This window comes from Oryctolagus cuniculus, chromosome 7 (genome assembly GCF_964237555.1).
Source record: "Oryctolagus cuniculus chromosome 7, mOryCun1.1, whole genome shotgun sequence".
In the NCBI taxonomy this organism is placed as follows: domain Eukaryota; kingdom Metazoa; phylum Chordata; class Mammalia; order Lagomorpha; family Leporidae; genus Oryctolagus; species Oryctolagus cuniculus.
This window is the reverse complement of record NC_091438.1, coordinates 44,143,201-44,171,134: the sequence shown is the minus strand read 5'-3', so window position 1 is coordinate 44,171,134 and position 27,934 is coordinate 44,143,201. Positions and strand designations below refer to the sequence as shown.

Sequence of the window (27,934 nt, the reverse complement as noted above, 5' to 3'; positions counted from 1 at the left end):
CAGGGAACTAGATTGAAAATGGAGCAGCCAGGACTTGAACTGGCGCCCTTGTGGGATGCTGGCGCTACAGGTCATGACTTTGACCCAATAAACCATAGCACCAGTCCCCTTAACCCCATTGTTGAGCTGTGTGCAACTGTGTTGTATATAAGAAAGTTAAATTGGTTTGTATCAGTTTAGAAAATAGAGAGGAGCTGCCACTGGGATGTAGCAGGCAAAGCTGTCACCTGTGACAGGCATCACTTATGGGCATGGGTTTATGTCCTGGCTGCTCCACTTCCAATCCAGCTCCCTGCTAATGCCTGGGAAGAGCAATGGAAGATGGTCCAAGTGCTTGAGCTCCTGCTCCCCACACGGGTGACTCACCTGCATGAAGTTCCTGGTTTCTGGCTTTGGCCTGGCCCAGCCCTGGCCATTGTGACCACCTGGGAGTGAACAAGCAGATAGAGGATTCTCTCTGTGTGTCTCTTTTCTTTTTCCCTCTCTCTGCAGCAGGCTTTCAAATAAATAAATAAATATTTAACAACAAAAAGAATATTGGGAGAACACTGTGGGTAAAACCCGGATGGAAGGCTTTCAATAGTCTATAGTTCTGTTTGGTTTTTTGTTTTTGTTTTTGTTTGTTTGGACAGGCAGAGCGGACAGTGAGCGAGAGAGACAGAGAGAAAGGTCTTCCTTTTGCCGTTGGTTCACCCTCCAGTGGCCACTGCAGCCGGCACACTGCGGCCGGCGCACTGCGCCTATCCGAAGGCAGGAGCCAGGTGCTTCTGGTCTCCCATGCGGGTGCAGGGCCCAAGCACTTGGGCCATTCTCCACTGCATTCCCGGGCTACTGCAGAGAGCTGGACTGGAAGAGGAGCAACCAGGACAGAATCCGGCGCCCCGACCGGAACTAGAACCTGGTGTGCCGGCGACGCAGGCAGAGGATTAGCCTACTGAGCCACGGCGCCAGCCGGTTAGAGAATATTCTGAGGAGTCAGATGGTGCTCATTTGTTCTGAAAACATAGATAACTTAGAAACTTCAAGTGTTTTTGTGTTTTAAATTTTTTTTTTTTACTTTAAAAAATTTTTTATTTAAAAGAGGGAGCAAGATCTTCCATTTTCCACCTGCTGGTTCATTCCCCAAATGCCTGCAATAGCCAGGTCTGAGCCAGGCTGAAATTAGAAGCTTGGAATTTCATCTTCCATGTGGGTGACAGAGACCCAAGTACTTGAACCTTTACCTGCTGCTTCCCCTTCCTCAGGTCAGCATTAGCAGGTTCAGAAGTGATGTAGCCAGGAGTTGAACCTGACACCTGCAATAGACTATCTGAGCATTCTAAATGGCGACTCAATTACTGTGTAAAATGCCTGCTCTTCTCAGTTTTCTTTTTTCTATTATGTGATATGAATAGGAAGATTGAGGGTCAGTAAATGCAAAGGGAATTGATTTTTTTTTCAGCCAAGAAAACACCTTGAAATGTCGTAACCAGTAACTATGTCCTTTGACTGGTAGACTGATTAAACTGGTAGAGATTTTGGTAATCCTTAGGGAAGTGATTTCTGTAATCCATTATCTAGAAGCATCTCCCCTATAAAATATATAATTTTGGCCATGATAGGTATAAAATTTGTTCTGTCAGGGACTGGAGCTGTGGCTCAGTGGGTTAACGCCCTGGCCTGGAGCACCGGCACCCCATATGGGCGCTGGTTTGAGACCTGGCTGCTCCACTTCCGATCCAGCTCCCTGCTACGGCCTGGGAAAGCAGTGGAAGACGGCCCAAGTCTTTGGGTCTCTGCACCCACATGGGAGACCCCTGGTGACGCTTCTGGCCCTGGATTTGGATCTGCGCAGCTCTGGCCGTTGTGGCCAATTGGGGTGTGAAGCATTGGATGGAAGACTTCTCCCTCCCCCCCCCCCCCCCCGCCTCTCCTTTCTCTCTGTGTACCTCTTTCAAATAAATAAACAAATATTAAAAAAAAATTTGTTCTGTCTGTGCCCCCTGTTTAAACAGAAACTGATGGAAGTATCCCAGATGCCAAGAAAATGATTAAATCAATCAGCTGTGTTAGCTTTTGTCTAGTATCCTGACATCCATATTGATTGAACATGAATGCTCTATCCTCCTTTAGCATTCCTGGGAGATGGTCGGGAAGAAGAAGGGAGTCTCAGGACAGAAGGATGGTGGCCAGACGGAATCCAATGAGGACGGCAAAGAAAATCGGGATCGTGACAGAGACTATAGTCGGCGACGTGGCGGGCCACCAAGACGGGGAAGAGGTGCCAGCCGTGGACGAGAGTGTATGCATGGGGCTTTATCAAAACCAACTGTGGGTCAGTAATGTCTAGATTCCAGGGATGGGACAGGGCCCTGCTAGGCAGGACCAGGAACCATTATATCATTCCTTTGCTTTTCTTATCATTATCTGTTCTGAGACCTTGGCATCTCTTTTATATGTAGCCTTTTTTTAGCAGCAGCCACCAGTTTGGAATAAAATTACCCTGTAGTCATTTGTAAAGTGATTTAACTTTAAAGTTGTGGCTCATCACTGTTCCCTGAGTAACCTTCATGTCCCATCCTTGCAGCTCATTTTCTCTTTGGGTTTTATCTCCTCAATATCATATTACATACCATTTATACATTTGTGTACACCCTATTGACACTTCTTGAGCCATCTATGGTTTTTTGTTTTTGTCTTTTATATTTCAGTTCGAGGTCAGGAAAATGGATTGGATGGCACCAAGAGTGGAGGGCCGTCTGGAAGAGGCACAGAAAGAGGCAGAAGGGGTCGTGGCCGAGGCAGAGGTAAATAGTGTGGAGGGATAGATACTAGGGCAGGTTACTCTTTAGTTCTCCAGGGATCTACTTTATTTAAAAAAAATAGTGTGGAGTCTGGTTAATTCTTGTGTCATGTATATACTAGAGATTGCCAAAGTAGATAGTGGGAAAGAAAGTAGAAGTCATTTCCTCTAGTCTTTTGCTTTTTAAAAATTATTTTTTATTTGAGAGGCAGAGCTTCTGTCCACTGGTTTACTCCCCAAATGCCTGCTGTAGCTGTGGCTGGAGCCAGGAGCTGGGAACACAATCCAAGTCTCCCATGTGAGTGGCAGGAACCCAATTACTTGAGCTATTACTGCTGTCTCCCAGAGTCTGATAAGCAGAAAGCCGGAGTCAGGAGCCAGAGCTGGCACTTTGATTTGTGGTATGGGTGTCTTAACTGCTATGTTAACTTCCCACTCCTTGCTAATGTTACTGTATTTACTTGAGCACCCAGTAGTTGGAGCAGCAAAAGAACATTCTGTCTTTGATAATAATTGTCTTATGCTATTGTATTAACTGACATGATACATGGGACTGGGAGAAAGAGTATCTCATAATATCAGCTACTTACTATCTGAATCTGCCTTGGCTGGTGAGGTGGTTTTATACTTTTTGTTGTTGTTGTTGTTTTTGAGAGGCAGAGTTAGAGGGAGTGGGAGAGACAGAGAGAGGTCTTCCATCTGTTGGTTCACTCTTCAGTGGCTGCAACAGCTGAAGCTGGGCTTATCTGAAGCCAGGAGCCAGAGCTTCTTGCAGGTCTCCCATGTGGGTGCAGGGGCCCAAGCACTTGGCCATCTTCCACATTAGCAGGAAGCTGGATCTGAAGCAGAGCAGCTGAGACTCGAACCTGCCCCCATATGAGATGCCATCGTCGCAGGTGGAGGCTTAACCTACTATGTCACAGCACTATCCCATTATATCAACTTCTAATGTATTTCTCTTTCCCTCTCTGTCTCTTATTAGGTGGCTCTGGTAGGCGGGGAGGAAGGTTTTCTGCTCAAGGAATGGGGTAAGTGTCATTGATACAAAGGCTTTAATTCTTTTCCCCTAAGAGTCTCCATAGATTGCCTTAACAAATGTGGGCAGAATGTTTTCTAGACTGTTTAATTAGAAAGATGTGTGAACTTAGGGCTGCCTTCTTAGGGATAAGCATTTACTACTTGGTTGATTATCTTAAGCTTTGTTTGAATCCATATGCCTGCTGTTTTCATAAAATAAATAACCCCAAGTATAAGTTGAGATTATATCCCAACATTTTGGTTAGGCTGAGTGAGGAAAAGTAGGTGCATACAGGATCTCAGAAGGGGGCCATGACTGGACTGTATTATGAAGGAGACAGTCAAGATTAGTTTTTTTGCCTTTTTTTTTTTTTTTTTTTTAAAGATTTATTTATTTGAAAGGCAGAGTTAAAGAGACACAGAGAGATCCATCTTCCATCCACTGGTTTAATTCCCAAATGGCCACAATGGCCAGAGGCTGGGCCAGGCCAGTGCCAGGTGCCTGGAATTCCATCTGGGTCTCTTCCATTGTGGTAGGAGCCCAGTATGTGGACCATCTTCAGCTGTCTTTCCAGGCACATTAGTAGGGAGCTGGATCACAAGTGGAACAGCTGGGACTCATGGGATGTCAGTGTCACAGGTGGCTGCTTAACCCATTGCACCACGATGCTAGCCCCTGTCAAGATTTCTTACTGCCTTCTTCAAGTTAATATTTGCTGAAACTACTTGGAGGTCAGACACAAACTTTTAAGTGTTATATTTTTTCAGAACCTTTAACCCAGCTGATTATGCAGAGCCAGCCAATACCGATGATAATTATGGCAATAGTAGCGGCAATACGTGGAACAACACTGGCCACTTTGAACCAGATGATGGGACGAGTGAGTGACTGTTTATTCATTTCTTGTCTCTGCATATCTAAAGGAATAGTTTTTGAGGTTATAATTACACTTTAAAAGTAAAGGAATAGTATTTGGGTGCAGAGATACGGTGAGAAGAGCTGATGATTTAATTACTGTATGTGCTTATGAGCGCATTATACCTCCCTTTCACTTGATCTTATCACTCTTCTGTGAAATAGGCATTATTTATTATCACTTTTCAGGTGACAAGTACTGAAAGAGAGTTTATGAATTTGCTAATATTTGAACTTAGAATTGTTAGACTCCCACAGCGTATGTTTCCATTATATGAGAGGGCGTCAAAAAGTTCGTGGATAATTACATTTTCCACGAACTTTTCAAAGCCCCCTTGGATCATCCCACTGCCATTAGCTCCATATGTATTTCCTAGTGTTTATGTTAAGATAGCTTTGACTTTTGAAAAGATACCCAGAACCAGTCAGTTACTTAGGCCTCTGCCTGTAGAGATGAATAGGGCTCAAAAATCAAAGTCCACACTTTATGTGAAATTGTGGTACTCAGATAGGGATATTCTCTTTTCCCTTTCTGCTTTGGGAAATCTTTGTATGTGAACAAGAAAGAAAGCCTTCTCTGCTTTTTAACTCTCAAACTTTGTGGTGTGGTAGAGTAGTAGGGGATTTGAGTAAGATTTCTTTTTTGTTAACCTTGGTGCTTACATCTGGGTATAGTGTAAATATTTAAGATATATTAGACCTGTGAGATACAACTAAATGTATTTGGGGATAAAAGATGTATGTGTTGTTTTTAATAAGAGCAACTTCTGGTCTCTACAGTGCTGTTTTTTTTTTAAGATTTATTATTTTTTTGAAAGGCAGATAGAGGGAAAGAGAGAGAGGTCTTCCCGTTTGCTGGTTCACTCCCCAAATGGCCACAAAAGCTGAAACTGAGCCATTCCAAAGTCAGGAGCCAAAAACTTCTTCCAGGTCTCCCACTTGGATGCAGGGGGCCAAGGACTTGGGCCGTTTTCTGCTGCTTTCCCAGGCCATAGCAGAGAGCTGGATTGGAAGTTGAGCAGTCGGGACTTGAACTGTCATCCATATAGGATGCCGACACTGCAGCCAGTGGCTTTACCCGCTATGCCACAGCACCATCCCTTACATTGCTTCTTGTGACTTAACTATGCCTACTGACTGAACCAGGACATGAAAGTCTGACTTTTTTTCTTTTACAAATGGGAGCGAGTTAATAGTAGGGCCTAAAATAGGCTCTTCAACTCCATATCCATTTAAATATGCATGTTGCCTCTTAAAGATCAGTGATCTTTATTTCTGGGTCTTTAGGAGGGCCTCTTGCACAAACTTAGCGACTGTATAAGATGTTATATCTTAGGTCCTGATTGTTGTCTGCTTTTTGTTCACCAAGTTGCTATTTCATAAACTCATTTTTGATGTTTCCCATGGGTGAAGCTGAAGTTGGCATACTGACAAGATAGATCTATCTGTTGGATTTCCCTACCCTCTGGCCATGAAATGTCCTGTTCTAACTTACTGTACTTTGGAGGCATTCAGACTGCTCTTAAATCATCTCCTGATGGCTTTGTAGAGGCAATAGTAGCAGTGCCAGTAACACAAATTACTGTTTTTAGGCTGTAGTTTGTTCTTGGCTATTTGACTTTTTATCTTTAACCAAAAATGTGATGGAAATTAAGGGATTTGTTTTTACTTGGGAATAAAAAAATCAGGTATGTGGTTCCAGTCCATAGCCTTAGCTGTCTTCAGCAAGGATCTGGTTAGGAAAATAGGGAAGGCTGAAATGTATGGTGATGCGTACTGAGTAGAAGTCTGGAATTGGAAATAAGTGATTTGCGGCTGAATGAAACTATATGATGCTAGACATCTTGTTAGTGTGAAAGTGTTGGGTGTAGTTTAATTCCCGTCATTTCATAATGTAAACATATACCTTCATGCATGATCTCTTTTTGTGTTTTCATGATAGCAAACTTCAAATTCCCATTTTAATTTAAAAATAAATTTAAACCTACCCTTAAAATATCCACAGGTACAGTGGGAATTATATGTTGGGGGCAGATGTTCTCATTCACAAGCAAAATTTCACTGGTTGTTTTTTCTTTTCTTTTCTTTTTGTTTCAGGACTTGATTTCATTGGGGTTGAGGGGTCAAATTATCCCCGAAAATTTGAGACTGCTCCTGGTATGATACATCCAGGCGCCTAACTGCCCCGGATATTTTTATAGATTTTTATGAACTGAAATATCTGTGGATATGTCATTTTTCTTTGTTTTTCCTCTTTCTGCTTTTTTCCTCTCATTTTGTATGTTCATTTTTCATTCTTAAAATTTTGTTCATTTAATGAATGTTTGACGTTTACATTGACTGCTTTCTGCTGATGAAATCCTTAATCTGTTGTTAGCGCTTTTCCATCATTCTGTTCCTTAGTGCTTCCTCAACATTGGTGTTTATCAGCCATTACAATTATTTTCCTATGTAAGAATGTATTGGGCCGGCGCCATGGCTCAATAGGCTAATCCTCCACCTAGCGGCGCTGGCACACCGGGTTCTAGTCCCGGTCGGGGCGCCGGATTCTGTCCCGGTTGCCCCCCTTCCAGGCCAGCTCTCTGCTATGGCCCAGGAAGGCAGTGGAGGATGGCCCAAGTGCTTGGGCCCTGCACCCCATGGGAGACCAGGAGAAGCACCTGGCTCCTGGCTTTGGACCAGCGCGGTGCGCCAGCCGCAGCATGCCGGCCGCAGCGGCCATTGGAGGGTGAACCAACGGCAAAAGGAAGACCTTTCTCTCTGTCTCTCTCTCACTGTCCACTCTGCCTGTAAAAAAAAAAAAAAAAGAATGTATTAAATAGGTATCTAGACTCTTCATTTCTGTCCCTGTTAAAGTCACCAGAGTGCAGAAAGAATTTTTGCATGATGAGCCCAAGTTAGATAACTTCTTAGGTCACTTCTAACTCTAGGATTGTGTTAAGTGCTAACTCAACTCAGGTTACCAATTAGGTTGGGACAGATGTCAATGAGGAGAAAATAGTATCACCAGAGAGGAAAAGAAGAATGTGGTTTGTAACTTGTCTAGACAGAGATTGGACTTTGCTTTGGAGAACTTTGTCAAGTAAGTGGTTAGGAATTTTCCCTGATGCAGTTTTAAGATGTCCCTGGGAAAGTCCTGATAAGTGATACATTTTCCTTTAGGAAATAGGATTTTTCATTATTAAGTGTTTAGAAGAATTTTAGATGGTTTTTCTAGATATGGGAATATTTCCAGTGACAAATGAATGCCAGATTCATTTTTTTTAAGATTTATTTATTTATTTGAAAGTCAGAGTTACACACAGAGAGAAGGAGAGGCAGAAAGAGAGAAAGAGGTCTTTCATCTGCTGGTTCATGCCCCTGATGGCTGCAACAGCCAGAGCTGCACCAATTTGAAGCTAGGAGCTAGGAGCTTCTTCCGGGTCTCCCACATGGGTGCAAGGGCCCAAGGACTTGGGCCATCTTGTACTGCTTTCCCAGGCCATAGCAGAGAGGTGGATCAGAAGTGGAGCAGCTGGGACTCGAACCAGCACCCATATGGGATGCTGGCACTGCAGGCAGTTGCTTTACCTGCTATGCCACAGTGCCGGTCTCTTTTTATATTTTTAAAATTGATTTATTTGAAAGGCACAGTTAGAGAAGAGAGAGATCTTCTATCTGCTTGGTTCACTCCCCAAATGGCTGCTGTGTGTGGGGCTGGGCCTGGCTGAAGCTAGAAGCCAGGAGCTTTATCTGGGTTTCCCACATGGATGGCAGGTGCCCAAGGACTTGGGCCATCTTCCACTGCTTTCCCAGGTGCATTACCAGGGATATGGATTGGAAGCAGAGCAGCCAGGACTCAAAACTAGTGCTCATATGGGACACTAGTGTTGCAGGTGGCTGCTTACTCACTGTGCTACAATGTTAGGCCATTCTTTGATTAAGAAACTTTCTCTGTTTGAAGCGATGGCTTCTAGAATTATTCAACGTATACTCTTGTCCTAGAGAAGACAGTAAGAGATGTTATTGTGTTCCTTCTACAGATCAGTTCTTATTTCTTACTGGGATTTTTTGGTTGAAATAAAGAATCCTGGCTGTCATAGAAATTCTCACCCAAATTCCTCAAGAAAGGACATTTTCCCTTTCTGAGGTTTTATAGATACATGAAGCAAAAGGGGGAATGGAAAGTGATTTGATTGCATTTGGGCCTGTCCCATAGAAACTATGCCCAAATTTAGAACCCGAGGAGAGTGTAAACCTCTGTTTGTCTGTGCCTGACCTTGGCAGGTGAGAGTTCATATTTTCTATGAGTAGGAGGATTAGGATGATAGCAATAATTTATATTTAGTTTTTCAGTCTCGACCAGTGTTTTCTCCTAAAGAGTATATCCATTGGGGCTTTCCTTGTAGTTAGCTAGTTACACCAATAAGATCTGTACACTTCTCTTCTGCTGAGTGTGTGCGTTTTACCCAATTCCAATAGCTGAAACTCCTCAGTGTCCTCAGTTTGGGTTTCACTTCCACTGTTTTGCACTGCTCTTTCTCTGACCATCATGTGGTAGCCATTTGTGTTGCTATTGCTGTTGCTGTCTCTTTGCAGACTGTAGTTCTTGGTCTTACACCATATAAACAGATATAGTTTGCATGTGCTGGTCTAAATTGGCTGCAGGCATTTCACTGAAGTGGCTATTAAGTTAGAGCAACAAGGGCCTTCAAAATAACTGCCTTCAGCATTAGGACATTTAATCTCCCTGCCCGTCCCCCGCCATCTCTTTCTTCCTCCTGCTGTTACAGCTTTGTAACAAAAACTCAAAGTAGCTGTGAAATTATAATCTTATTAATACTGGTGCTTTGCGGTATCCCTTTCTAAAGAGTCTTTCCCTCCATTGGAAGCCCAAGAATTCCTTCTGATTACTAAATTCTGGTCATACAGTTTTGGTTGCCAAGATTGTTATTAGTGTCTTCTTCACATACTTCATACTGGCACTTAAATTACTGTATAATTTTTCCTTTATTCTCAGGTGCATGGAGGACTGCAACAGAGGAGTGGGGAACTGAGGATTGGAATGAAGATGTAGGTATTTCCAGGTCATTCCTCATTAGCGCCTTCTATCCCTAAGTGTTTTTTAGGGATAGAAAATGGGTATATTTCTACTCCTCAAAATGCACCCTTGAGATTCTGACCCAAAACTTTTACATCCAAAATAGTGTTCTGAGCCAGAACATTTCACATATGTTATATGAAGGAGACTGGGCATGAACAGGACTCTGTGGAACCACACTATGGAAAGGGCAAGTGCACTTGTGTAAGTCCAATATCTGATTGTCGGATTTATCCCAGGAAGAGATGGTGGTTGGGTAGGGCACCAGAAATGGGAGTTAAGCAGGTAGTGCCTTGAGTTGCTGGTGGCAGATGGCTGTACATGAGCCATTCCATTACTTGGTTAGTGTTTACATTTTTGGTCCAAGGTCCTATAATGGATTGGCAGCAGCTACAGAGTGAGAATTATGATACCAAATCCTCAGGGCTTGTAATTTGGTTGGTGCTAGAACCCTTTTATTTACTTGAAGCCCAACTTTGTAATTGTAATTGAGATGAATATGTGTAGAACTGGCTATCTGCCAACTTGACTCATCTTGGAAACACTCATAGATAGGTAGCATATGAACAAGCTCTGTGAGTTCATTTGAGTACTACCTAAGTAAAAGAATTTTGCTGATTCCTTGTCACAGACAAGCTTTTGCTATGAATTATGGTTTTCAGTGATGGTGGGCTCTTATTTTAACATTTTAAAATCTATTGTCAGGGAAGACAGCTTTTGTGGTAAGAGGAAATGACATGTCAAAACTGTTTTGGTTGCCAGTCCTGGGTTTTCAAAATTTCAGATGCATCAGCATCAGAGGGTGATTATTTTCTATTGTAAATGAGCTAGATTGCCTTGTGAATATAGGCAGACTCTGCTACTTTGTGGAGTTTAGCCTATTTGCTAGTGAACTTTTAGAGAATGATATTTAGTGGGAGGATGATGTATGGATTTTTGGTGTTTTTAAGCACTTAAAATTTATTTTCATTTTATTTGAAAAGCAGAAACAGAGATCTTCCATTCACTACTTTACTCCTCAAATCCCCACAGCAGCCAGGGCTGGACCAGGCTGACGCCAGGAGCCCAGTACTCAGTCTGAGTCTCCCACATGGGTGGCAGAAACAGTATTAGGGGAGGCATCATCATCTGCCTCCTGGGGTACATAAGTAGGAAGGTGGATCAAAAGTGGAGGAACTGGGACTCGAGCCACTCAAATCAAGCATTCCAGTATGGGGTGTAGACAATTAAGCATCACCTTTAACTGCTGTGCCAGACACCCTCCTTGATTTTCTGTTTTTTAGAGGACAGGTTTTAATCAAGAAACAACAATTTTGAATAGTAGGAAGAATTGTTCCCTACAAATGCCTACATAAATTTTGATACCTTAACAGTGAAATGAATAGGTGTAATAAAGTTAGCATTAAAGCAAAAATTGCACATGGTTGAAATTACTGCTGAAAAGACCTTAAGTCACCAGCAGTTGGGTCCTTATTTTTCAAGCCAAGAATTCACTTATTTCTTCATCTTGGCTATGATCTTCCTCTTGGTGTGGGGAGTAGCATAAGAGAAATGTGATTTGGTTAGAGGTGGGAATTGGGAACTGTAATGGGAAAATTTAAGGGATTTTTTCTTTTTATGACTAGCATGTATGTTAACCTTCCTGTGATTTCGTTGTATATATGACGATATTACTCCACTGTATTTTATTGGGTTCCTTGGGTTTTCCCTTTCTTTGGATAAAACTATTGAGTGTGTATATTGAAGGGGCTTGATGGTCAATCCATTAAGAATTTTTCAGGGTAGATAGTTTTCTCTTCATAGAGTTTTCCCTTTACTTGATGTTGAATTCTCCTTACCTATCCCAAGTTTCTGACTGTAGCCTCTGTTACCATTAGTGACTAATTTCTCTGTTTTTCAGCTTTCTGAGACCAAGATCTTCACTGCCTCTAATGTGTCTTCAGTGCCTCTGCCTACGGAGAATGTGACAATCACTGCTGGTCAGAGGCAAGTGTGTGGTAAAATTCAGTACCTTTTCCCAAAGAGATCTGCTGAGATAACTGTAGAAAGATTGGCACTGGCCTTTAAAAACTTCCATGGTGCTGGTAATGATAACCAGATCACATTAGGCTCATCTGTAGTTGATTGAGAGATTTATGAGTTGGTACTAATTAATCTGGTTGGAAGTCCATGTATTAATTTTAAAGCTGATTCTTTCCAAAATAGCCCTTTAATTACACAGATCAGCTTGTCATATTATCAGCACTGACTATTACTTGTCTTTAAGTCCCGGAAAGAAGATCGAAAAATGGAAGCATTTTCATTTATGTTTGAATTCTGCAGAACTGTTTGTAACTGCTTCTTTAACTTTGTGATAATGGCTTTTGTCTACTGACTTCTGAATATAATTGGCTATCCATATGGATTCTACATCCATGGGTTCAACCAAGCATAGATCAAAAATATTCAAGAAAAGAATTGAGTCTGTACTGAAAGTGTACAGATGTTTTCTCTTTTCATTGTTCCTCAATAGTATAATGTAACAAGTGTTTATATAACATTTACTTTGTATTAGGAAGTATAAGTAACCTAGAGATTATTTAAAGCATATAGGAGGATGTGCCTGTTACTATGCTGTTTACATAAAACATAGTCCCTTATATAAGGGACTTGAGAATCTGCAGGTTTCGGTATTGTCAGGGAATCTGGAAACTAATACTCTATGGATACTACAGAACAGTTGTATAGTGGTGTCCCCCTATCACGTCCCTCCCCAGTCAGGTAATTAACTTTAGAACTTGAACTTTGAGGCCAGCATTGTGGCATATGGGTTAGGCCAACTCCTATAATGCTGGTATTTCATAAGGGTGCTAGTTTGAGTCCTAGCTGCACTACTTCAGATCCAGCTCCCTGCTGATTACACCGGGGAGAGCAGCGCAAGATGGCTCAAGTCCTTGGGCCCCTGCACCCACGTGGGAGACCAGTATGAAACTCCTGACTTTGGCCTGGCCTAGCCCTGGCCATTGTGGCCATTTGGGAAGTGAACAGGCAGATGGAAGAGCTCTCTCTCTCTTTCTGTCTCTTCCTAATTCTGCCTTTCAAGAGAATAAATTTCAAAAAAATGAATTTGAACCTTAGCATTGGTGTCAGTAGCAGTAGAAGATACATTTTTTTTAAGTTTTGTTTGTTTGTTTTTTGAAAAGCAGACAGTTAAAAAGAGAAAGGGAGAGATCTTCCATTTGCCTGTTCACTCCCCAAATGGCAGTAACAGCCAGGGCTGGACCAGGCTGGAACCATGAGCTTCATCCAGGTCTCCCACGTGGTTGCAGGGGCCCAAGCACTTGGGCCATCCTCTGATGTTTCCCAGGCACATTAGCAGGGAGCTGGATTGGTAGATTGGAGAAGCTGGGACTCAAACTGGTGCCCACATGGGATGCTGGTACTGCAGGTAGCTGCTTAATTCCCTGTTGTTTTGGTTTGTTGGTTGGTTGGTTTTGTTTTGTTTTTTTGTTTTTTTGGTTTTTTTTTTTTGGACAGGTAGTTACAGACAGTGAGAGGGAGAGAGAGAAAGGTCTTTCCATTGGTTCACTCCCCACATGGCTGCTATGGCTGGCGCTACGCTGCGGTCCAAAGCCAGGAGCCAGGTGCTTCTTCTTGGTCTCCCATGCGGGTGCAGGGGCCCAAGCACTTGGGCCATCCTCCACTGCCCTCCCGGGCCACAGCAGAGAGCTGGACTGGAAGAGGAGCAACCAGGACTAGAAACGGCGCCCATATGGGATGCTGGCGCCATAGGCGGAGAATTAACCAAGTGAGCCACGGCAACGGCCCCATTAACTCGCTGTTCTACAGCATTGGTCCCTTGGGTTATTTCTAGACTTGGGCATTAGCAAGGAGCTGGATTGGAAGTGGAGCAGCTGGGACTCAAACTGATGCCCATATGGGTTGCCGGTACTGCAGGTGGCTGCTTAACTCACTGTTCTACAGCACTGGCCCCTTGGGTTATTTCTAGACTTGGGCATGAGCTCTGGACTCAGAAGGTCCTAAAGAAGTATAATGGGAATAGGATGTTAAGATGTCATTATCAGAGATAAAGTAGTTTTTTCCCTGATACCAAAAGCTTTTTTCTACACCTATTCCACAATTCTTTACACTAACTGGGTGTGACACTAACCTCTCCAAGGTGGTGCAGACCCCACAAGTGAGAACACAGCCCCTCAAGACTGCCCCACTTAAGTGGCCTCCTTGTCCAAGTACAAACTGCCTCAAGTTTGCTATTGGCATAGAATGACTCAGACCTCCAGAATAAGTTTTGACTTAACTTGACAACTCAAGAATAGCCAAATGGAAGAAATTACATAGGGCAAGGTATGGGTAAGGCAGGACACATGGGGCTTTGTGATCCAGGTGTTGGGAAGCTCTGTAGATCTGATTTTTTTTTTTTTTTTACAGGCAGAGTGGACAGTGAGAGAGAGAGACAGAGAGAAAGGTCTTCCTTTGCCGTTGGTTCACCCTCCAATGGCCGCCGCGGCCGGCGCGCTGCAGCCGGCGCACCGCGCTGATCCGATGGCAGGAGCCAGGTGCTTCTCCTGGTCTCCCATGGGGTGCAGGGCCCAAGCACTTGGGCCATCCTCCACTGCACTCCCTGGCCACAGCAGAGAGCTGGCCTGGAAGAGGGGCAACCGGGACAGAATCCGGCACCCCGACCGGGACTAGAACCCGGTGTGCCGGCGCCGCTAGGCGGAGGATTAGCCTAGTGAGCCGCGGCGCCGGCCATAGATCTGATTTTTTTTAATGGAAGTTTGATTGCACGGACACTGTTGATTAAATTATTGGCCGTTCGTGGTTGAGCTTAGACTTAACTTAGGCTTAACTCTTGGAGGGGGATGGAGTTTGGAGGGACTGAATCTTCTCCAATCCTAAAGCTATCTCACCTTGGTTTGCCTCATTAGCATAAACTTGGTACTTTTATGGTTGAAAGAAGCTTGTTATGAATGACAAAGGACAGTGTCACTTTGGAGTTCTGTGCCTAGAACAAGGCAAAGCCCAAATGTATAATTTTATTTTACTACCAGTAACATTCAAAATTTTATAGAAGTTTGGGGAAAAAAGTCTTCAACACTTCTGTTCTAAAGCATTTGATGATTCTAGCATTAAGAGATACTCAGTAAAATCTTGAATAAATATTTATAAATTTTGCTCCAGTTTTTGAACTGTCATATTAAAAGTAATATTTGGTATTTCATTAAATTAGTAACTTTACTAAAATAAAATGTTTAACATTATTGTTGTTAGGATTCAGCTAGACACTGTAGTGGCTCTTAATGTCAATTATTTTGGTATTAGGCATTTCAGGGCTTTGTGTTTCTAAGTTCATTTAGAATCTGCAATAAATGACTGTTTGGATTCAGCCATAATCTTAGGTACTGGGGAATGCTAGAATGTTTAGTCATTATTCATCAAGCTCCCTTCCCTCCTGACTAGAATTGACCTTGCTGTTCTGTTGGGAAAGACACCATCTTCCATGGAGAATGATTCATCAAATCTGGATCCATCTCAGGCTCCATCTCTGGCTCAGCCTCTGGTGTTCAGTAATTCTAAGCAGAGTGCCATATCACAGCCTGCTTCAGGGAACACGTTTTCTCATCACAGTATGGTGAGTAGGAAACATGGGTTATCCTGATCAAACCTCCCTGCTAACTCCAGTAAGCATACACAGTTATTCCTCCTGACAAAGGACAGAATTACAACATTTTAGTGTAAAGCTCTGAATTAACTTATTTTTGATGCTAGAATTGGGTAACACTCCATAAAATGGGGTAAGTTTTCTGATGTGCTAAGCAGATAAGGTCAGTTTTAAAACTACAGAAAGGGCTAGGTGTTTTGTGCAGCTATTAAGTTGCCACTTAGGACGTCCCTATCTCATTAAAGAGTGCCTGGGTTCAAGTCCCAGCTCCACTTACCATTCTAGCTTCCTGCTAACATGTAACCTGAGAGGCAGGTTACATGGAAGACCTAGATTAAGTTTCAGGTTCCTGGCCTTGGCCTAGCCTTGCCCTAGCTGTTGGCCAGCATTTGGGGTGTGAAACAGATGGAAAATCTCTTCAGGTCTCTCTAGTAAAATGAAATTAAATTTAAAAATTATAAAAACACAAAGTTAAAAAAAAAATGGAAACATGACAGAAAGGTGGATTGGTCATTTTCCTTTATAAGGGACCCAGAGACAGAACAATAGAAAAATAACTAGTTAACATCAGGTTACTTCAGGATAGCCTAAAAAATTTTTTAAATTAATTTATTTTATTTTCTTTGAGAGGCAGTGACAGGGAGAGAAATCTCCCATATGCTGGTTTACTTCTCCAATTCCTGCAACATCCAGGTCAGGGCTAGAATGAAATGGTCAGAAAGTCAGTCTGGGTCTCCCATGTGTGTGGCAAAGACCCAACCACCTGAGCCATCACCTGTTGCCTCCTACCTAGGCTGTGCATTTAGCTGGAAGATAGAATTGGAGCAGAGCTGGGATTGGAACCCAGGCACTCCAGTGTGGGATATGGGTATCCCAAATGTTCTTAACCAGTGTCCCAAATGCCTGCCCCCAGGTTATTGTTTTTTTTTTTTAAAGATTAAAGCAGAGAGTATCTCATAATCATACGGATAGAAACTGGCCCATTTGGAAAATTCAATAACTTAAGTTTCTGTTCTAGTAACTTGGAATTTTATCATAGATGACTATTTTGCATTTTAGCCTGGTCTGTTTGGAAACCCAGTACAGTAACTTAGTCTGAAACCATGGCCTACTGTAATGGTTAACACTCTGAAGGACAATCAGAAGTTTGTGGCAAGAAGAATGTTCTCTTAAGCAGTCATGTAGATGTTAAGTTGGGTAGGAGGGGATAGCTTTAGGAGAGTACTTGGAACTGACCAAATAATCTTGTAAAAATGGGTTAACATCATTTATTGAACGCTCATTATGCTGAGCACTGTTTGTATTCTTGAAGAGAGAAAATCAATTACATCAACTTGTCAACACATTTTTATACTTTTGTAATCTTAGTTAAATTTTCATGAGAGACTAGTGGTACTCTGTTTCTTGAAGGAGCAAAATTACCTGCATATTTACTTAAGCCATACATTTGCAGATGAGGCTTCCAAAAACCTGGAGTCTTTAAATTGGCTACTTGCTAGCTATGTTTCCATTTTGAGAGATAAGATTATTTGTTCTTGTCTTGTAGGGATCTAGGAAGGTGATTAAGATAGCAGAGACCACCTGTACAAATGTGGCAGTCATAGTTTTACAAATAAATGTTGATGCTGAAAATTTAAAAAAAAACGAACATTATTAACAACATCAAAGGAATCATTTAAACAAAAATGATGCAAGGGACAGTTTTTATATAAACATTAAGGGCTTTTTGTTTTTCTTATTTAAGATTTATGTATTTATTTGAAAGGTAGGGTGACAGAGAGATGGGGAGAAACAGAAAAGGAGAACTCTGATCTGCTGGTTCACTTCCCAAATGGCTGCAATGGCCAGGGCTTGGTCAGGCTGAAGCAAGGAGCCAAGATCTTCATTGGGGTCTCCCGTGTAGGTAGTGGCAGGGGCCCAAGTACTCAGGCCATCTTCTGCTTTCCCAGGCATGTTAGCAGGGAGCTAGATCAAAAGTGGAGCAAGTGCTGGTGCTGTGGTGCAGTAGGCTGATCCTCCACATGTGGTGCCGGCATCCCAGATGGGCACTGGTTCAAGTCCTGGTTGCTCCAGTTTGAATCCTTCTCTCTGCCATGGCCCGGGAAAGCAGTAGAAGATAGCCCAGTGCTTGGGCCCCTGCACCCACGTGGGACACCCGGAAGAAGCTCCTGGCTCCTGGCTTCAGATGAGCTCAGGTCCAGCCGTTGCAATCATTTAGGGAGTGAACCAACGGATGGAAGACCTTTCTCTGTCTCTCCCTCTCACTGTCTATAACTCTACCTCTCAAATAAATAAATAAAATCTTTCTTTAAAAAAAAAAAAAAAAAGGTGGAGTAGCCAGTATTCAAACTGGTGCTCTTGTGGGAATGGCGGCTTAGTTAACCTGCTGTGCCTCAGCTCCCACCCCGCTTCTTTTTCTTTTCTTTTCTTTTTATTTTGTTGGTGGAGGTATACTAGAATTGTCAGAGGTAAACGGTATATCTTTGTGCATAATTTTATTTTTCCAGTTATAATAATTACTTTAACTAGAATACGTTTGAGCTAGCCCCTAATCCAGAACTCTTAGCAAGTGTTTTATTTCTTTAAGATTTATTTAGTTATTTGAAAGGCAGAGTGACGGGGAGGGAGAGAGAGCCACCATTTCCTGTTCACTCCCCAGCTACCTCTACAGCCTGGGCTAGGCATGGCTGAAGCCAGGAGTCAGGAACTCCATTGAGTCTGGTTTTTTTTTTTTTTTTTTTTTTTTAATTTATTTTTATTTATTTTTTAGACAGGCAGAGTGGACAGTCAGAGAGAGAGAGAGAGAAAGGTCTTCCTTTTTTCCGTTGGTTCACCCCCGGCGCACCGCGCTGATCTGATGGCAGGAGCCAGGTACTTATCCTGGTCTCCCATGGGGTGCAGGGCCCAAGCACTTGGGCCATCCTCCACTGCACTCCCGGGCCACAGCAGAGCACTGGACTGGAAGAGGAGCAACCAGGACAGAATCCGGCGCTCCAACCGGGACTAGAACCCGGTGTGCTGGCGCCGCAGGTGGAGGATTAGCCTATTGAGTTATGGCAGCGCCGGCCCCCGTTGAGTCTTCCATGTGGGAAGCAGGGTCCCAAGCACTTGGGCTGTTATCCATTGCCTTCCTAAGTGGTTTAATAAGAGTCTGGATCTGAAACAGAGGAGCCAGGACTCAAGCTGGCACTGGGATAGAGGGTGTGGTTATACCACACGGGGGCTTAATAAAATGTGCTGCAGCAACACCTGCCTCTCTTCAACAGCTTTAAACTGTTAACCTTAAAATTTTTTTTATTGAGTGCTAGCTTGTTTGATGCTCTGCCACATGGGAAAGGTAACAGGTGAGAAAATATAAGGGAGAAGCCAGTGCCGCGGCTCGCTAGGCTAATCCTCCGCCTTGCGGCGCCGGCACACCAGGTTCTAGTCCAGGACGGGGCGCTGGATTCTGTCCCGGTTGCCCCTCTTCCAGGCCAGCTCTCTGCTGTGGCCAGGGAGTGCAGTGGAGGATGGCCCAAGTCCTTGGGCCCTGCACCTGCATGGGAGACCAGGAGAAGCACCTGGCTCCTGCCATCGGATCAGCGTGGTGCACTGGCCTCAGCGCGCTGGCCGCAGCGGCCATTGGAGGGTGAACCAATAGCAAAGGAAGACCTTTCTCTCTGTCTCTCTCTCTCACTGTCCACTCTGCCTGTCAAAAAAGAAAATACAAGGGAGAAGGGACATGGGGAGGCATGTTGGAATTGGAATAAAACAGGACAAAAGTCTAAAAGAGGTGTAATGAAAATCATACAGTAACTGCCAACCCCTAAATGTATGGCTGGAAAATAAGCGCTCTGAATCTTCATCATTTTCTTAATGTGCAGAACTGTGAAGATTTACAACCAATCAAAATTTTGATACAATATGGTGAACTTGAGGTGATTATTTTTGTCTGTGATATTTTGTACTTGCATAATAGTTGATAATCATTAGCAATGTGAGATCATTTTTTGCCACAGGCCTTCACTTTCTACTAGATTTTTGAGGTTTTTGTAAGTATAGTATTGGGATATAGACTGAAGTGAATGGAGTTGCACAGACTGGTTTTGCTTGAGGGGTACTTCAAAATGTTCATTGAAATGGAATTAAGTTTATTTATGTGCAAAAATTTTCTTATTTGAGAGGCAAGGGTTACAGACAGAAAGGAGAGGCAGAGAGCAAAGTCTTCTATCCACTGGTTCATTCCTCAAATGACCACAGCAGCCAGAATTGGGCCAGGAGTTTGGGCCATCTTCTGTTTTCTCAGGCCATAGGCAGAGAGCTGGATCAAAAGAGGAGCAGCTGGGACTTGAACCCACATCCATATGGGATGCCCGCACCACAGGCAGAGGCTTAGCCTACTACACCACAGTGCTGGCCCTGCAAAAATTTTCAAAATCTGTGCTGCAAAGGGTCTTCACCAAATTCATGGAAAGTACTTATGAGAAAACTGATTGAATTTCACATTCTTTTGCACTAAAATATTGTTTTCTTTGCTTATTCAAGAGACAGCTCTGTTCTGTTTGTTCACTCCCCAAATGTTTGCAGTGGCTAGGACTAGTCCAGGCTAAAGCTGGGAATCAGGGACCCAGTTTCTTGAGCTGCTCCCCACTCCCCACCCTCTGGTCTATATTAATTGGCAAGAAACTGGAATCAGCAGACAAAGCGGGGAGTCCAACCCTGGCAATCCATGTCCAGCATAGTGACATAGTGGGTTAAACTACCACTTTCTTTTCTTTTTTTTTTTTTTTTTTTTTTTTTTTTTTTTTTTTTTTTTTTTGACAGGCAGAGTGGACAGTGTGAGAGAGAGACAGAGAGAGAAAGGTCTTCCTTTTTTGCCGTTGGTTCACCCTCCAATGGCCGCCGCTGCAGCCGGCGCACCGCGCTGATCCGATGGCAGGAGCCAGGAGCCAGGTGCTTTTCCTGGTCTCCCATGGGGTGCAGGGCCCAAGCACCTGGGCCATCCTCCACTGCACTCCCTGGCCATAGCAGAGAGCTGGCCTGGAAGAGGGGCAACCGGGACAGAATCCGGCGCCCCAACCGGGACTAGAACCCGGTGTGCCGGCGCCGCAAGGTGGAGGATTAGCCTATTGAGCCACGGCGCCGGCTTAAACTACCACTTTCAACACTGGAATCCTATATCCAAGTGCTGGTTCAAGTCCTAGTTGCTTCACTTCTGATCCAGCTTCATGCTAACATGTCTGGGAAGACAGTGGAAGGCCAAAGTACTTGGGTCACTGCTACCCAATGTGGGAGACCATGATGGAGTTCTGGCTTCAGCCTGGCCCAGACCTGGCTGTTACAGTGATTTGGGTAGTGAAACAGTAGATGGGAGGTTATTTCTGTCTCTGTTGCTCTGCTTTTCAAATATATAAATCTTTAATAAAACAAAGAAGCACTGATGTGAGTGACTTAACTGTTATCTTACCACTAGGCCAAATGCCTGTCCTTCAACTCTTTTTTTTAATTTTTTTATTTTTTGACAGGCAGAGTGGACAGTGAGAGAGAGAGACAGAGAGAAAGGTCTTCCTTTTGCCGTTGGTTCACCCTCCAATGGCCGCCGCGGCCTGCGTACCGCGCTGATCCGATGGCAGGAGCCAGGATCCAGGTGCTTTTCCTGGTCTCCCATGGGGTGCAGGACCCAAGCACTTGGGCCATCCTCCAATACCCTCCCGGGCCACAGCAGAGAGCTGGCCTGGAAGAGGGGCAACCGGGACAGAATCCGGCGCCCTGACCGGGACTAGAACCCGGTGTGCCGGCGGTGCCGGCCCCTTCAACTCTAAATTCAGTTTTTCTAGGAACTTTAGATTGCTCAAGGCCATGAGGCTCATCTTCTGGACTAGGATGCTGGTTTTATTTGGTAGTGTGGCACGAGGAGAATCCTCTAAAAGTACTAAGAGTACTTTTTTTGCTTGGTTATCGTGCAGTGATTGCCTGCAGAACTTCAGTATACACAACATGAAAACTGTGAGATCATACTGATTAGCTATTTTTGATTGTCTAATTGGAATAGCCTTAACTTTTCTTTGCCTCTTTAAGTTCCTTATAAGCAAGGAGGGAGGACCTTAATAGTTAAAGTACAGTTTCCTATTACCTTCATTTTAATTACTTTTTAAAGATTTTATTTATCTTCATTTTGTTTGAAAGGCTGAGAGACATGGAGAGAGATCTTTCATCTGCTGATTCACTCCCCAAATGCCTGAAACAACTAGGACCAGGCTGGCCCAGAGCAATCTGGGTCTCTCCTGTGAGTGGCTTAGAAGCAATTACTTGAGCCACCTCCTGCTGCCTCCCAGGGTCTTAAATTATTGAGAAGCTGAATTGGAAGCCCTGTAGCTGATAATTGAACCACGCACTCCGCAAAGGGATATAGGCATTCCAAGTGGCAGCTTAACCACTGTTCCAAATGTCTTGTCTGCCATATTAATAATCAAATATTAATTAATTAAAAGTTTTATGTGGTTGGGGGGGGGAGCCCTCTAATAATCAGAGATTTGTGCCTGAGAAAGGAAGAAGATGTGATGGTAGTGGTTTAAGTTTTCAGCGGTTCACTTTTTTTTTTTTCTTGGATTATTTACTTAGTTGAAAGGCGGAGTTACAGAAACGGAAAGGCAGAGAGAATGAGAGAAGTCTTCCATCCGCTGGTTCAGTCCCCAAATGGCTGCAATAGCCGGGCTAGGCCAGGCCAGGCCAAAGCCAGGAACTTCATCCTGGTCTTCTATATGGGTGCAGGGGCCCAAGCACTTGGGCCCTCTTCAGCTGCTTTCCCAGACAGATTTGTTGGGAGCTGGATCAGAAGTGGAGCAGCCAGGACTCAAACCAGCACCCATATAGGATGATGGCACTGCAGGTGGTGGCTTAACCCACTCTGCCACAGTGCTGGCCCCAGCAGTTCTCTTTTTTTAGAGTGGTTACTATGTGCCATGCACATATTTAGTGCTTTAATGTATGCTTTGATTCTCCTACAACCTTGTATTATTTTTATACTATTTTCAGATGAGGAAACTAAGGCAAAGAGAGTGCTTAAAAGTAGTTTTTCCTAGATAACACAGCCAAAGTTCAAGTTTAGACAATCTGACTCCAGATTTTATACTCTTAGTAGGCTGTGCTGTATACTGGTAGTATTCTTTATTTGTCTGATCTAAACTGGCTTTCTATCCAGATAAGGATCAGAGTAGCTGAACAAGATTACTAACTGATTTCTCTAATCTCTTTGTTCATTTGCAGGTGAGCATGTTAGGGAAAGGATTTGGTGATGTTGGCGAAGCTAAAGGTGGCAGCACCACAGGATCCCAGTTTTTGGAGCAATTCAAGACTGCTCAGGCCCTGGCTCAATTGGCAGCTCAACATTCTCAATCTGGAAGTACCACCACCTCCTCTTGGGACATGGGCTCAACAACACAATCCCCATCGCTGGTGCAGTATGGTAAGAATATGGAGGGGGGCTTCATCAACGGAAGACTGGATAAAGAAATTATGGGATATGTATTCTATGGAATACTACATAGTAGTAAAAAAAAAAAAGAAGAAGTCTGGCCATTTGCAACAAAATGGAGGATCTGGAAAACATCATACTGAGTGAAATAAGCCAGTCCCAAAGGGACAAATATCATATGTTCTCCCTGATCTGTGAAGGTCACAGATCACCTAAAAGATCACTGAGCACCTAAAAGGAAACCTGTAGAAGTGAAACTGACACTATGAGAAGCAATGACTTGGTCAGCCCTTGTCCTGACTGTCGAGGAACAGCTTACTATTTTATTCTTTTTAGTATTTTTCCACTTAATACCATTGGTTGAACTCTAACACAAAATTATACTTAGGCGTTTAACTACAATTAATTAATTTATTTTTTGACAGGCAGAGTTAGACAGTGAGAAAGAGACAGAGAGAAAGATCTTCCTTTTTTCGTTGGTTCACCTCTCAAGTGGCCGCTACGGCCGGCGTGCTGTGCCGATCCAAAGCCAGGAGCCAGGTGTTTCCTCCTGGTCTCCCATGTGGGTGCAGGGCCCAAGCACTTGGGCCATCCTTCACTGCACTCCTGGGCCACAGCAGAGAGCTGGACTGGAAGAGGAGCAACTGGGACCGAATCCGGCACCCCAACTGGGACTGGAACCTGGGGTGCCGGCGCCGCAGGCGGAGGATTAGCCTAGTGAGCTGTGGCGCCGGCCCCTACAATTGAAAATTGATCCCTGTAAAACATAAGAGTGAGAATAAAAAAGGGAGGAGATGTACTGTTTGGCACACGTTCCCACGGACTTAAAGGTAAAGCTAAAAATCTGCCATGGGACTCAATTCCATTAATTTGGCAGATACTAATGCCATCTTACATGTTAAAGTGATCATATGAAGTGTGTAACTGATCATATAGATAGGATTAAATGCCAAAGAGATCACATAAATAAGACCAAGTGTCTTCTAATGACAATAGATAGAATTAAAAAATAGAGAGTGGTCCAACATGGGAAGCAGGGCACACAGCAGACTCATAGAATGGCAAATGCCCTAAACAGCACTCTGGCCTCAGAATCAGCCCTTAAGGCATTTGGCTCTGGCTAAAAAACCCACGAAAGCATTTCAGGCACGGAAGGCCAAGACACTGAGGCAAAAAAATGATCTACATGAAAGATTTCTGTGAGATCCTGGTGGAATGAAGGGGCCATCATAAATGGATATACTTTTCTCTGAAGGGAGGAGAGAACTTCCACTTTGCTTATGGCCCTGTTTAAATACTGACAGAGTTTGTAAACTCAAAAGGCTTCCATAGCCTTTGCAGTGCATGACAAGAGCCTCAGGTGAGTACTGACGTCATAAATGAGTGTCAGTTGTTAAATCAACAACAGGAGTCACTGTGCACTTGCTCCCTATGTAGGACCTCTGTCGTTAATGAGTTGTGCTATGAAAATTAACAGTAAAACTAGTCTTCAAACAGTACTTTATACTTTATGTGTCTGGGTGAGTGCAAACAGTTGAAATCTTTACTTAGTATAGAGTTGATCTTATATATATAAAGATAATTAAAAATGAATCTTAATGAAGAATGGGATGGGAGAGGGAATAGGAGGTGGGATGGTTTGGGGGTGGGAGGGCAGGTATGGGGGGAAGAATTGCTATATTCTAAAAGTTGTACCTATGAAATTTATATTAAGTAAAAAGCTTTCTAAAAAAAATGGAGGGTATCTTGAACCCTTTAAGCATTGGAGCATTATCAGTAAGCTGGCAGCAGAAGGGATAGAAAATGTGTCTTGAAGTGAAGAGAGGGGCAGCCAGCTGGCCAGTTTCCCACACTTATTTCCCAGTTAGATAGTATGAATTCAGCAAACTGGGGATTTGGGACAGGTGTTCAGCATAACAGTTAGGATGCCTACATCAGACTACTTGGGTTTGATTCCCTAGCTCCAGCTCCTGACTCCAGCGTACTGCTGATGCAGACTCTGAGAGACAGTGGCAATTCCTAACATGATTAGGTCCCTGCCAACCATGTGGGAGACCTGGATCAAATTCCTGGTTCCTTGCCTTGAGCCCAGCCCAGCGCAGCCCAGCTCATCTATGATTTTCATGGGCTTTAGAGCTCTGCCTCTTAAATAAATTTTTTTAAAAAAATTTTTGGAGTAATAAAAATTTGAGGGCTATATATCATCAAATTTAGCCATACAAAGGGCCAGCATGCTGGCATCCTATGGGGGAGGGCTTTTTTGAGTGCCAGCTGTTCCACTTCTGATCCAGCTCCCTGATAATATGCCTGGTAAGACAGCAGAAGATGGACCAAACGCATGGGCTTTTGTCACCCATGTGAGACCCAGATGTAGTTCCTGGCTCCTGGTTTTATCCTGGCCTGGACATGGATGTTGTAGCCATATGGAGAGTGAACTAGTGGATGGAAAATTCTCTGTCTCTGTCACTGTCACTCTGTCTCTCAAATAAAAAAAAATTTTTTTTAAAGATTTATTCATTTATTTGAAAGAGTTACAGAGAGAGAGGCAGAGAAAGAGAATCTTTTATCTGCTGGTTCACTCCCCAAATGGCTACAACAGCCAGAGCTATGCCAATCCGGATTCAGGAGCCAGGAACTTCTAGATCTCCTACACAGGTACAGGGGCCCAAGAACTTGGATCATCATCTGCTGCTTTCCCAGGCCATAGCAGAGCTGGATTGGAAATGGAGCAGCCAGAACTTGAACCAACATCCATATGGGTTGTAGGCACTGCTGGCGGTAGCTTTACCTGCTGTCCCATAGTGCTGTCTCCTAAATAAATGGATCTTTTAAAAAAATGTAGCTATATACATTGTTGCAGGCTTTTGTTGATCTGGGATTTTTGGAGTTCTCCCTAGATTGATGTTTAGTGTTTGAAAATAACCGGTGTCTTCGGGTTTGGCTATCTTAAGACATGTATATTTCATAGACTTCTTTTTATCTTTTTTTTTTTTTTAACTTAAAAACCTTTCATTTAAGGTATACAAACTTCATGCTTTTCATGTATGTACATTTAGGAACATAATGATTCATAGCTTTCTGTCTTAACCTGGATAATGGTATTGACTTGATTAAACTCCACTTAGGAAAATGTATGAATCCAATGATTGTCACTCATAGAAATGAGATTAAGTCCTCAAAAAGGACCTGTTTCTGATTCTTGAGGGCCTCTGATAGTATTAAGGCAGGACAGTGGCATTTCCTTGAGATTCTTCACCTCTGGCCTCACACACAGGCCTTTCCTTTTGCAGATTTGAAGAACCCCAATGATTCAGCAGTGCACAGCCCGTTTACAAAGCGCCAGGCCTTCACCCCATCTTCAACCATGATGGAGGTGTTCCTTCAGGAAAAGCCACCTGCAGTGGCTGCCTCGACAGCTGCACCTCCACCCCCCTCTTCTCCTCTGCCAAGCAAATCCACCTCGGCTCCACAGATGTCTCCTGGGTCTTCAGACAACCAATCATCCAGCCCTCAGCCGGCTCAGCAGAAACTGAAACAGCAGAAGAAAAAAGCCTCCTTGACTTCTAAGGTACTTGGCCTTTTAGATAGATGCTGTCTTCAGGCAAGGAAGTGTGAGATTGTGGATTGAGATTGTACAGGTAAATTTGGAAATGTGAAGGGAAAGCTCTTTATTCATCTAGTAGAAGGTTGTATTAAACCATTTTATTTTCTCCTCTTTCACCTCTCAATAGATTCCTGCTCTGGCTGTGGAGATGCCTGGCTCAGCAGATATCTCAGGGCTAAATCTGCAGTTTGGGGCATTGCAGTTTGGGTCAGAGCCTGTCCTTTCTGATTATGAGTCCACCCCCACCACGAGCGCCTCTTCAAGCCAGGCTCCGAGTAGCCTATATACCAGCACGGCCAGGTTAGCGGAAACATGCACTATAAAACGTCTGTTGAGAGCCTTTTACTGTTTTGTTTTTTTTTCCCCCTAAGTCTCTTACTGATTTCTCAAACTCTGAAGAAGTTTCTGACTAGATAAAGGGGCAAAGGAGGCAATTGTAATACTTTAATTAACACTTAAAAATATTGTTAGTAGAATTAAATGTAGCCTCAGACAGGTAGAAATATGCTTCTTGGGTACTTCTAAAACATCCAGGCATAGGTCTGGAAGATGTGTACAACACTTTTATCAAGAGTACCTTGCCGCTGGTGCCGCTGTAGCTCAATAGGCTAATCCTCCGCCTGCGGCGCCGGCACACCGGATTCTAGTCCCTGTCTGGGCGCCGGATTCTGTCCCAGTTGCCCCTCTTCCAGGCCAGTTCTCTGCTATGTCCCGGGAGTGCAGTGGAAGATGGCCCAAGTGCTTGGGTCCTGCACCTGCATGGGAGACCAGGAGAAGCACCTGGCTCCTGGCTTCGGATCAGCACGGTGCACCGGCCGCAGCGGCCACTGAGGAGTGAACCAACAGAAAAAGGAAGATCTTTCTCTCTGTCTCTTTCACTGTCCACTCTGCCTGTCAAAAGATAAAAAATAAAAATAAATTATTTATTAGAGAGAGAGATGGATCCTGCATCCACTGTTCCAATTTACAAATTCCTGCAATAGCCATGGCCAGGCCAGGCCAGGCCAAAACCAGGAGCCAGGAACTCCATCCAGGTCTCCCACATGAGTTGCAGGAACCCAAGTAGTTGGATCATCTTCTGCTGCCTCCCAGGAGCATTAGCAGGAAGCTGGATTAGAAACAGAGGTGCCAGGATTCAAAGCAGGCACTCTGACACAGGATACCCAAGTTCCAAGTGGTGGCCTAACCCACAGTACAACACCTCCCTACATGTGAATATGTCTTAGGAATTCCTATTAGGAGAGTTATACTAGTAATCTTTTATGTAGTAAAGTTCTTAAGGAAGCTAAGAATTCCTCAAAGTGAGTGTGAGGAAAGGTGGCTTTTCCTCTGCTTGGGGATCATTTTAACAATGTATGGAAGAGACTTGTAGTCATGTATTCTTTCTGCTGACCCATAGCCTCTCTTTCTTATTATAGCA

General features: G+C 43.6%; 1 protein-coding gene across 50 annotated transcripts in view; it reads left to right on the top strand.

Annotated features, from left to right (window-relative positions):
* Nucleotides 1-27,934, top strand: part of UBAP2L (ubiquitin associated protein 2 like) — a 56,744-nt gene that overhangs the window by 12,864 nt on the left and 15,946 nt on the right. For 16 of the 50 annotated variants that reach the window (XM_070077653.1, XM_070077654.1, XM_051857252.2 and 13 more), the window contains exons 5-14: nt 2,113-2,281; nt 2,691-2,786; nt 3,765-3,810; nt 4,568-4,680; nt 9,715-9,767; nt 11,696-11,781; nt 15,256-15,427; nt 22,703-22,901; nt 26,201-26,478; nt 26,642-26,814. In XM_070077653.1, coding sequence (XP_069933754.1) covers nt 2,113-2,281; nt 2,691-2,786; nt 3,765-3,810; nt 4,568-4,680; nt 9,715-9,767; nt 11,696-11,781; nt 15,256-15,427; nt 22,703-22,901; nt 26,201-26,478; nt 26,642-26,814 — 1,385 coding nt within the window. Of the gene's footprint in view, nt 1-2,112; nt 2,315-2,690; nt 2,787-3,764; nt 3,811-4,567; nt 4,681-6,812; nt 6,873-9,714; nt 9,768-11,695; nt 11,782-15,255; nt 15,428-22,702; nt 22,902-26,200; nt 26,479-26,641; nt 26,815-27,934 lie in introns of all 50 variants that reach the window. The other 34 variants (XM_070077649.1, XM_070077648.1, XM_051857238.2 and 31 more) reach the window with 3 other exon arrangements.